This window comes from Dreissena polymorpha, chromosome 12 (genome assembly GCF_020536995.1).
Source record: "Dreissena polymorpha isolate Duluth1 chromosome 12, UMN_Dpol_1.0, whole genome shotgun sequence".
Taxonomy (NCBI): domain Eukaryota; kingdom Metazoa; phylum Mollusca; class Bivalvia; order Myida; family Dreissenidae; genus Dreissena; species Dreissena polymorpha.
This window is the reverse complement of record NC_068366.1, coordinates 38,387,201-38,399,223: the sequence shown is the minus strand read 5'-3', so window position 1 is coordinate 38,399,223 and position 12,023 is coordinate 38,387,201. Positions and strand designations below refer to the sequence as shown.

General features: G+C 39.1%; 1 protein-coding gene across 1 annotated transcript; it reads right to left on the bottom strand.

The window, feature by feature from the left end:
- Positions 1 to 5,505: 5,505 nt before the first annotated feature.
- LOC127852907 (uncharacterized) lies at positions 5,506 to 8,960 on the bottom strand. Its single transcript, XM_052386949.1, has 2 exons — positions 8,789 to 8,960; positions 5,506 to 6,696 (listed from the first exon to the last, which is right to left on the bottom strand). The coding sequence occupies exon 2, from the start codon at positions 6,678 to 6,680 to the stop codon at positions 5,673 to 5,675; it is 1,008 nt and encodes a 335-aa protein (XP_052242909.1). The 5' UTR covers positions 6,681 to 6,696; positions 8,789 to 8,960; the 3' UTR covers positions 5,506 to 5,672.
- Between the last annotated feature and the right edge of the window lie 3,063 nt (positions 8,961 to 12,023).

Genomic DNA, 12,023 nt, shown 5'->3' with positions numbered 1-12,023 from the left:
AATAGTAGTCACCTTTTCGATCAAGCATGGAGTGGAGCCGACCGCAAATGTACGGGAGCATAAAGGTTGCATAGCGGAAATTTTAAGCGCTTATTCTTAAAGGGGCCGTCCAACGTTTTGGTAAATTGACAACATTTAAAAAAAGTTGTTTCAGATTCGCAATTTTCGTTTTTGTTATGATATTTTTGAGGACATAATAATACTGACCATTTACCATGCTCTTAAATAACTATTGTATGCATCTTTTGACGATTTGAAAACCTGAAAATTATAAAGCGTCGTTCGACGCGAAACGATTGAATAAATTGGAAAGATCTGTTGTTGTCGTTGTAGTTTGGGAAACTACGACGATTGCTTATATAGGTAAAAAATACGTCCGCGCAAAGCATGAGCATGGATGGACGAGTGGTCTAGGCGGGAGACTCCAGGACTCTTGGGGTCAGTGGTTCGAGCCCTGTTGAGGGTTACTTGTTTCCTTTTTTTAAATTGTATTCTTGTTGTGTTTTTTACTGGAGATTTTTATGTCAAATGTTTACATTTATCAATATAAAGCATTTAATGACATGCTTCAATACATGCCAAAATCTGTTGGGCGGCCCCTTTAACGCGCATGCGATATCTATTAGATCTACGTGCGTACGCGCTAACTATAACGTGTGCACGCGATATATGACCAATCTGAATCCGTGTAAGATCAGCCAGTATAAACAAGATATATCTTTAAAAAAATACATACGGCGTATATCCTGACTTTGAAATAAAGGTAGAACATTTATGTTTTCAAGTTACTAAATTAATTACAAAGGTTTCAGTAATTCTGTGTTCTTTTTTTCACTTAACAGTCGCATATCCACCGCTTGAAATGTTTGTTATGAAATGCACGTAAATTAAACTACAAAATAGTGTTCGTAGATATACACTTTACAACGTGAGATCACCTCATATGTGCCCTCACACGAATACCACTGTTTCATCCGCGTCATGCGAAAGTTGGTGTTGTGGTACATGTATATGCGGACAGAGTAGCTCCAGCCCAGTCTACTCACTTGCGCAGTCTGGTCACTGGCTACGCTTTCCTTCATTAAAAAGCACGCAAGGTTTCTCCTAAGTATCCTCCTCAGTATCCATCCTGACGAGACTGCGCGGTATCCATATCCTGACGAGACTGCGCGGTAGAGTATCCATATCCTGACGAGACTGCGCGGTAGAGTATCCATCCTGACGAGACTGCGCGGATGCACAGGCTCGGCTGGAGTTACGCTGGCAACATATTGCATTAGACTCATTTAAAATCTTATTGCGTCTTGTCAATGGAACATCAAACCAGGATACTTTCCGATTTAAAATCGAGGTCACACTGTATTATTTATAGCATACTGACGAATGTCGCTAGCCTATTCTGGCCCACAGGAAAGATTTTCAGACAGACTGACCGCGTACGTCACACATGTGTGGCTAGTAAATTTAACGATTTATCTTCTATCATGGACACTATACTATGTCAGTGCTTTTGTCTCACAATTCAAGACAAATGGCAATTACCGATAGGTTTTTATTTATTTGTTTCCCTAAAATTCGTGTTCTTTTATATCTTGAAAGCAACATAAAGCTTTTATTGATAGTATATTCCGTCGTCCCCTGAAAATTTTCTGAACCAGCACTGACTCTGAAAGTCTTTGGGAATTGGGGACGGAACTAACCGGTTATGCGTAATTGAAACTGGGACACGATTTGTATGTATAGGTTTCGTATGAACAATCAGAGGGTAGTCCGCATTTCCCTACGCTGTAGTGTAGTAGCAGCGTACATTTTATACGCGTGTACTCATCATAACTATTTCTTGCTCACGACATTGCTTTCGCGTACGCACGTAATAAATATCGCGTGCACAAGTAATAAATATCGCGTGCGCAAGTAATAAATATCGCATGCGCAAGTAATAAATATCGCGTGCGCAAGTAATAAATATCGCGTGCGCAAGTAATAAATATCGCGTGCGCACGTAGTAGCTATCCAGAGACGTAGTTATCACGTCTCTGAGCTATCGTGTGCGCACGTAATAGACAGCGCTAAATAAAATATTTCCTATGTCACTTTTATCCCATCGTACATATACTTTTGACGCAAATTGACTAAGCCGTTACAGGATGTTCACAATTAAGAGTTAATGTAGGATTGCCTTGCATTAATCTGCACGATACAAACAAGCAACAGCGCAAAAAACATGTTTCAACAGTTTGCGTACTCGTTCATGTGATAAAACTCAGTGAAGTGAACTGTACAAATCACCAAAGCGAATTCTGTTATGTTTTATAAAATTACCCATGTTTTAAAACGAATCATGTTCAATTAAATTTTATGCTTCGTTTTGAGGACACATCGGATACGTGTAAATAAACTATACATTTTATTGCATCCCTCATCAATCTTTCGATTGTGTAACACGGTTTGAACGGCAGCATAGAAATATTCTTCGCTTGAATGACGGAGCGAATACAACAGATCCCTCCTTTATTTTATGCACACAGCGAAGACACGTATCGTGTGTCCACTTGTGCATGCAAAATTTGATCTCTATTGAAATTCCATTAACTCTAATCTTACCTGGCATTGACAGCTGAACGCTGGGCTATCAGACAAGCAGGTGTAACGTAAAAATGTGCACCAAAATATGTTAATAGTGTATATGCGCACATAAGCTAGGCGACATAAAGGGGACATAATTATCAAATATTGGGTTAAAGAGTTTTCAAACGTGCGCACGCGAAAACTGTTACGCGCACATGCGATAGGTTTTACATGAACAAGTAACAACTATCGCCTGCGTACGAAATAACTTAAAATAAATACGTGATAAATACTGAAAAATAAAATGTGTCCTTAATCCTTTTTAAGCCAGCGTACGATGACGTAGACGAACGAGTTAACGCAGTTTTAAGAAGGCATAGAAACATAGCTTTATAAGTATTTCTCTCTGTAAAAGCGAATTGTTTTGTGTACACCAATTTAGCTTTATAATAAATTTCGTATACTCAATGTTCTACACAATATTCATGAGCCCCAACCTTTTAAAGCGGTATTTACAAGTAAGTAGACAAGACGTGCGCTTGTAATTTGTCCCTCAAAATATTTAATTTGCACATATTGAGCTATTGAATACAGGAACAGGCAGTGTATATCTGAGATAATAGACCCTGTCCGTCCGTCTGTTTTTGGCTGTTTATCTGTGCACAAGTGCTTGTCCGGTTGCCCTACCGCTTGTCTGCCATTTTAAACGTACGCCATGATTGTACACTAGTACACTTGCGATATCGGAAGCTGAACGTGTGGTAAAATGTGCTGTATAATGTTTATGCCCGTTTGTTCAACTTAGAACGTCTTCATAGAGAAAAGACAACTTGTTACTTATTTAGACACGAAGCCTCAACCATGACAAGCTTAAGTTTTGACTCATTGTTACGGAATACCGTTAGTGCCATCGTGGTTACACATTAAAATCCAGAGGGCGACAATGCGATAGTGCGACAGTACGATGGCGACAATGCGATAGTACGATGACGACAGTGCGACAATACGATGGCGACAGTGCGATAGTATGATGGCGACAATGCGTTAATGCGATGACGACAGTACAATAACGCGATAGAACGATGGCGACAATGCGATAATACGATGACGACAGTGCGACAATACGATGGCGACAGTGCGATAGTACGATGGCGACAATGCGATGACGACAGTACGATAACGCGATAGTACGATGGCGACAATGCGATAATACGATGACGACAGTGCGACAATACGATGGCGACAGTGCGATAGTACGATGGCGACAATGCGATAGTTCGATAATACGATGACGACAGTGCGACAATACGATTGCGACATTGCGATAGTACGATGGCGACAATGCGATAGTGCGATAGTACGATGGCGACAATGAGATAATACGATGACGACAGTGCGACAATACGATGGTGACAGTGCGATAGTACGATGGCGACAATGCGATAATACGATGACGACAGTACGATAACGCGATAGTACGATGGCAACAATGCGATGATACGATGGCGAAAGTACGATATGACTATCGCATGTCGCCATCGTACTATCACACTGTCGCCATCGTATTGTCGCACTGTCGAATTGTCGTCATCGTACTATCGCGTTGTCGCAATCGTACTATCGCATTGTCGCCATCGTACTATTGCATTGTCGCCATCGTACTAGAGCATTGTCGCCATCGTATGATCGCGCTATCGCATTGTGGCCCTCTGGATTTTAATGTGTAACCACAGACTATAATTTTAGTCCCTGAACCAATAAAGGAAATATAAAGATAGAACTAGTTCTTCACCTTCACCTAGTTACATATCATTAATTATTGCAAGTTGGGTTCAACAACGTGATGCAGTTGGAACAGAATAAATGCAAAGAAACATGAAATGTGATCAGCCCGATATTTGATAGAAACGACGGAATCGGACTAGCTCAATCATAGAAAGGCATATTATCGAGTCCAATTCCTGGGAAGAACCAGTTCTTTGGATATTCAAAAAGATCTAAAGTATACTGTCGCAAAATACGAGAACATTTATTACAGCTCATGCTGGTGTTTGTTTTTATGTCAAATTGGCTCCATCAATTACCTTTTTTCCTGTCGTAAGATGTTTACTTTTTTCAGGCTCTCTATTAATTAATGAAAATATGTATTAAAATGTCATTGCCACAAACAAAATTCACATCAACGGTTACGTTTAATTTAGATCAGCAATAAGTAGAGAATAAACAAAATGTTCGAAGGGTTGAAACATTTTAGTTGGGCAATATTGTGAAACTTGTGTGCAATTGTTAAATAAATGAAGAATAGATCAGTGCTACTTATAACCAATGTAGTGAGAAAAATAAGTGTACCGTCTGAACTGTAAATTTAAAATGAAAGCGTCGCAACATTGCCTAAGTGGGGATCGAATGCTGGAATTCAACCGCTTGGTCTCACGGCTGACGTCATATCCGGTCCACCTTACAAACTTTTACTTCTAGATTAGCCCATTCGCCTCTCGTTCGGACGACCGGTGTTCAATCCAGGTCCCAACGTACGTGAATTTTGTAGGTCTTTGTGCGGGACCAAGTTTATATAACAAATTACATGTATGTTATTAATCAAATTGCTCGTGTATGTATCACACTATCGAAGTTAAGCATTGGTGAAGAGCCGGTAATAAACACCCGCCAAGTTGAGATTTGGCACTTTATACATTTGCCAATCATCATGAATAGCGAAATACACATTGATATTGGCATACGTTCGAAACCGGAAGTGAACTACTGACTCATACTGTAAGGCGTTAAAATGCACGCACTGGGTGGATTGTGAATACAGACGGGTTTGAATATGTTGAGCTCACCATTAAAGCAGATTGTATGCTATAGTAACTCATGTTTCTGACACAGCGAACATTAACTACATAACAACGTAAAAAAAACGCGTGTAACGAGCTATCACAGGTATGCGTATGTATGCATTGTTTTCTAAATAAAACAATATTACAAACTCACGTGACAAATTGTCATAAAATACTGCTTATAAGCGACCAGAAACACGTAAACAAATAACAAACTCGCATGTTACTGACTGATGCGAACAACTTAAAAAAGTTTCGGTATCGCTACATCATTGATGTCTTTAGATACGAAGATTTCTTCACACCAGGTTGGAATATACACGTTCTTCTTCCCATGTCCCTGAATATCTTTCCCATGCTTCCCCTACCCCTGAAACTATTGTTATTTCCCTCTATGTGCTTCACTCTGAGAGGGGAACGCGGGGATCGAGGCAGCGTCTCGCAACTGTGCACCAGTCTGTCCATCCGGAAACCAGAGCCTAATCTGGCGTTCTCTTCACCTTCGGTCTTAACTCTGGGGACTGCACGCGCCGAAAGGGGCATACGGCCATAGCTGTGAATCAGCTTGCCCATCCTTTTCCCCTTGTCTAGTTCAGCGTTATCTTCAGCTTCCGGTTTAACCCTCGGTGGGTCGCGCGCAGACAGCGGAATGCGACCGTATTTATGTACCAGGTTACTCATGCGTTTGCCCTTGCCAAGCTCCGCATTATCTTCTGCTTCGGGTTTCACGCGTGGTACGGCACGCGCGGAAAGCGGCAGTTTACCGTAACTGTGAACGAGTTTTTCCATACGGCCCCCTTTGTGAACTTCCGCTGTTTCTTCGGCTTCCGGTTTAACGCGTGGTACCCTTGGAGAGGCACCCTCTTCGGCATACTTGGTAAGCAGACGACACATTCGACCACCACGGCTGACGGTCGCGATCGCCTCTCCTTCAATCTTTATCCTCGGAGGCGCTGTTTCCGGCCGAGGAGTCGCCACGCCGTCTATCAACGGCTTGATACTTCCGTTACGACCATATGTCCAGTTGGCCGTGGCCTCCGCCGTCGGACACCGCGGCTCTGGCCGGGGACTCGCCATACTCTCGCCGTAGAACGCCCAATCGTCGATGGAGCCTCGATTTCGAGTCCAGAACTCCTCCCCTAAGCCCTTTACCCGGGGAACCGGGGACTCAGCCCTGTATGTTCCGTCTATGTCGAACCCGGGGTAGGGCGGCACCGGTCTTATCTGCCGGCCCTCCACCACGAGGTCGCTGCTGCCCACCACAGGCGCCATTGCGGATTACTGGAATCTAAAAAAAACATACGCACGTAAAGGGACCATTTCACGTTTTGGTAAATTGACCAAATTAAAAAAAAATGTTTCAGATTCGCAAATTTTCGTTGTAGTTATGATATTTGTGAGGAAACAATAATACTGAACATTTACTATGCTCTAAAATATCCATTATATGCATCTTTTGACGATTTAAAAACCTGAAAATTATAAAGCTTTGCAACGCGAAACGATTGAACAATTGCCTCGGACAGTTCAGTTGTTGTCGTTATATTTTGTGTCACTACGAAGATTGATTATATAAAGTGTAAAATACATCTCTCATTGTTTGAGCACGGATGGCCGAGTGGTCTAAGCGTTAGCCATTTAATCCAGTGGTCAAAGGTTCGAGCCCAGTTAAGGGTTACCTTTTTCTTTCTGTAATTTTATTATTGTTTTTTTAATTGAGCTTTTTAAATCCAATGTTTACATTTATCAATATAAAGCATTTAATGACATACTTCTATCTACCAAAATCTGTAAAAAGGTCCCTGTCATCGAATAAAGGGGCTGTCAACGATCGTCAATCACCTGTATTAATTTTATATTATTTTTGCGCCGTACTCTGTAAAAAGTGGGGTTAATGCATGTGCGTAAAGTGTCGTCCCAGATTAACCTGTGCGGTCTGTACAGGCTAAACAGGCTAAACAGGGATAACACTTTCTGTCTAAATTGGATTTTTGCTAACAAGAGACTTTTTTAAAACGAAAAATATCATAAAAGCGGAAAGTGTGGTCCCTGATTAGCCTATGCGGACTGCACAGGCTAATATGGGACGACACTTAACGCACATGCATTAAACGCCCTTTTCACAGAGAAATAATTATATTTTAAATCTTATTGCTATATGGACCCACTCCGGTCATCATGCACGTGATGCGAGAAATAATTATATTTATTGTAAATTGCTCCCGCGAGAGTCATGGTAGAGTATCTAACTATGTAGTTTAGAGAAAACACAAGAACCATGCTGGTGTTATATGTATTAGTATTTGGAGCTGGCACTTTACATTAAGGCAAGCACTTGAATTATTAATATAACAACTGACTCGGACTTCCCAACAAGGTCAGCTGAAAGATCAGCAACAATAATACACGTCCTCACATTGTACACTTTTAAAGAATAGTTTCTTTCATTTAATTTACCAGATTGCTGACACGTAAAAACGAGAAGTGAAAAAGATAAACAATAATAAACGTTGAATCACCGTGTGGTATTGCAAGTGTTCCATGTCAATGCCTGCAATCGAATTTCACGACTAACCTATTGTCCGATTAAACCCATTGTTGAATCAGGTTAGTCATTGGGTTCATTTGATATTAAAATACTTTAATTGCATGTTTAATCCAAATGAAACGTGTGTATAGCAGGTTTTCGTTTGTCTGTTCTTCAATTTATGTGTTCGTGTGGATGAGTACATTACGGATATCCTGTGAAATACCGTTCAATGTATTTCTTGTATTGTTGCATTTTTAAATATACAAATAAACCCGATTTAATGACGTATTGGAATGCAGTATGACAAAATCGCGTATAAATTGTCTGTAACAATTACCATTCATTAAGAACGAAATTAATATTTATCGAAACTCAAGATCTTTATAGATGTGTGTTCGTTATTAACTATTCATGAAGTTAAACGTTTATCCGTAGCTTTTAGTCCCAGCGAAATTTGAAAAAAAAAACAGGTGAAAAACAAACTGCAGTGAGTTATAGTTTCCAAAAAGTAAAACGCCCAGGAGTAATAATACGAACGATGGAAAACGATATCAGACGTGGAACCTTTATGCCTAGTGGACTCTCCCATCCTTCTTAATTGGATCAATTTATTTCCACAATTAGGGATGTCTAGTATATTTATTTGTATATTAAGAATTTTTCTTACAGAATTTTCTTTAAGCAAACAGCGTAGACCCAGATGAGACGCCGCATCATGCCAAGGCCTTTTTTCTAGACGCTAGGCATACATGGGTTAAGATTATCAGAAGCACCGGAGAATGTATTAGACTTTGTAAAATATGCCAATAGTATGAGAGATAAAATAAATATAATATAAATAAAAACTTACACTATTATAAAATGTAGTCCCGTTCCTAAACTAAACCAGCCATGATGGCAGAATGAAACTGAAATTCATTCAGTATCGATCACTTGCAGTAAATATACGTAGTCGAAATACGCTCCTATATACGGCATATCTCTATAAACAAACGGCCTCTATGAGTCTTATCTGACGTAAGTATATACAGCGGCACTTAAAACCGGGTTCAAATGATTAATAGATTTGAATAATCTAGCTTACGCACATTGTATACCATACGTTTTGACAAAGGTGTTGTCGATCGCGCTAAGGTAATAAATTTCCGATCAATAGATCCTGTTATAAATGTATCGCGAGACATTGTTATGCATTAAGCATAGCCTCCCCAAAGGAGACTTTATAATTTCAAGAAATATTTTATCGTGAATACACGAAATTTAAATGTATGAAAACGCAATTTTGTAATTTAAAGGGATCTTTTCACGCTTTGGTAAATTGACAAAATTGAAAAAAGTTGTTTCAGATTCGTAAGTTTTCGTTTTAGTTATGATATTTGTGAGGAAACAGTAATACTGAACATTAACCATGCTCTAATATAGCCATTATATGCATCTTTTGATGATTTTAAAACCTAAAATTTATAAAGCGTTGCAACGCGAAACGATTGAATAATTTGGAGAGTTCTGTTTTTGTCGTTAAATTTTGTGAAACTACAAAGATTGCTTATATAAGGTATAAAATACGTCACAAATGTGTACTCGGCGGAATAGCTCAGTAGGCTAGAGCGTTTTTACTTCAGGACTCTGGCAGGACTCCAGGGGTCACTGGTTCGAAACCTGCTCCGGGCAATGTTCTTTTCCTTTTTTAAATTTTTTTCTTGATTTTTTACTGGAGCTTTTACGATCCAATGTTTACATTTATCAATATAAAGCATTTAATGAATAAGTTAAAAAAATGCCAAAATCTGTGAAAAGGCCCCTTTAAAAGGTGTATGTTTCAGTATGTTGTCTATTTATCAATTATGTATGTACATGAGTTGGGAAGAGGACAATTACAACGAGCGAGGCATGGTATAGGGGTGATAACCCTGGGTTATGGTTAGGTTAGTGTTAGGGGTCGGGTTAGGGTTAAAGTATGGGTTAAGGCTAATCATAACCCCAACCAGACCCCTAACACTAACCCTAACCTTAAACCTAACCCTCTAACCCCCATGCGCATTACAATACCATGCCTCGCTTGTTGTCGTTGTCCGCTTCCCATGTTATGTTCGGCAAGTTTGTTACTTCCACCGGTTGAAGAAACAGATCATTTAGCCAAACGCCTGTCGATGTCGATTGATAGATCTTTGTTACGGCGAATGGTACTTTGTAGTGAGATAAGGTTAACCATCTTACTACAATTAGAGGCACCTCAATTTATGTTTTATGTACAAGTATAGATAAAAAATCTTGTTCGCGAGCTCTGAAATAAATTTGAGAAATAATTAGATTTTTTTTCTCCCAAAGATTTATGATTTATCATCACCCAAAATGGTTATTCGGCGGTTAATTTATGACTGACTCGCTAATAAAAAAGTAAAGCATCTAATAATTTAAACTCATGAAACACTGAACAAGAGTACTGTGTAGTATTTGAAGGAAATCGACGTAATAGTAACATCAACAAAATCTTATGTTTTCCAAATGGAGTGTTGATCCCTTTGCCCAATACATGACCAATCACAGCATATGTCATGAATGCCACACTTTCAAATGACCAGATCCGCCTTTATTATGATTCTATTTCCAGACCAGATTTTGTTCCTCGTAATAACGATGCCTCAATAAACCGGATATTTGCCGTCTCTGCAAATTTTCGAAGAGCTGACATTTTGTCATCGAACGCGGGGGTTCAACATTCTCTACATTTTACCTTCTACACGAAAATATTTGTCATATTGGTTGAGTTAGTTTTTACCGGATATCTTGAGTTTCACACACATTTGAACAACGGTGCGTAACAGAGGAGGTAATCACGTGATGATCTAAAGGCAATCAAGATGGCGACGTCAATGCCGAAACAGGTATTTTTCGCCGTTTTATACCCTTTATTACTTGTATTTAATTAAATGCCGCTCTGTTTCCAGCCATATCAGCAAGAAAGTGATTAGCGTTTATTTCGTAGTAAAATTCGCTCTAAATCTCGAGTTTACCAGGTAACAAATTTCTTAGCGGGAGCTGTTCGCCATGTAATTTGTGATCTTTGCTGGGTTTCACTTATTGAATAACTCTCCCGCATACAAAAAGAGACATATTTATATTTAAAATCTGTAACCGAGTATTCGTTTGATGTTTATACAGCGGTCTTGTATAAAGAAGACATCGAAAAACTTGTCTTAAACAGTTTTATGAACCAAAATTGTGTATGATCTAAATGGGTCCCGCTTTTGAGATGATCACAAAGGGTTCCCGTTAATAGGAAAACAGGAATCCTCATTTGATACTTATCTTTGATGAGCTCATGTACGTCACGGTAATCACACAGGTTGCAGCTTTATATGCGAGTGTGTATTTGTGTAAATGTGTGGGTATTTAGGCATACGTATAAGACGTAAAGTATGGCAACATTGAAATGTCACCCATAGTTGTTGATTCCTCTTGCTATGTGTTGCTACAACTTTTCATGTAATATTAGCATGCAAACGCGTAAATGAATAATGAACAAAATGTTATCGTTCGATTGTTTCAAACACACGAAGTGACGCGCGAGAACGTATCACGAAATATCGCACTTGTGTAGGTAGCCTAAAAGGCGATATATCGTGTTTAATATTTTATCCCATTTTCACCCTGACATTGACGGTATAACACGTTGTGGAATATACTTGCTTGTATTCAACACTGTGGAATATACCTGTCGCGTGCACGGACTACTTTTCAAATGACGTCATGCGATATGCGCTAAAATCAGGTCGATATTGTTTGGTTCATTGATCGAATTTTAAGGTCACTCATTAGAAGAAAATGTGCATATTTTGCAGAAATATATATATATGACATATTCACCAAAAGAAATGTTGAAATAAAATATAAAATTACACGATTTTTGTTTTGTAATTTTTTTATTTATATTTACCACTAAATGATTTTTTCAAAATTATACGACCTTCAACCAGGGACCTATACAAACAAATTGTATAGGTCCCTGCTTCAACCTTTAAATCTAGTCATATGACATAATTTTTCGCCATCCGTATAATGAATCAGCTGATTGATGGCTTCAT

Bases quoted from the DNA above. Each gene is read 5' to 3' on its own strand.
- LOC127852907 (XM_052386949.1), bottom strand. From the start codon at position 6,680: ATGGCGCCTGTGGTGGGCAGCAGCGACCTCGTGGTGGAGGGCCGGCAG.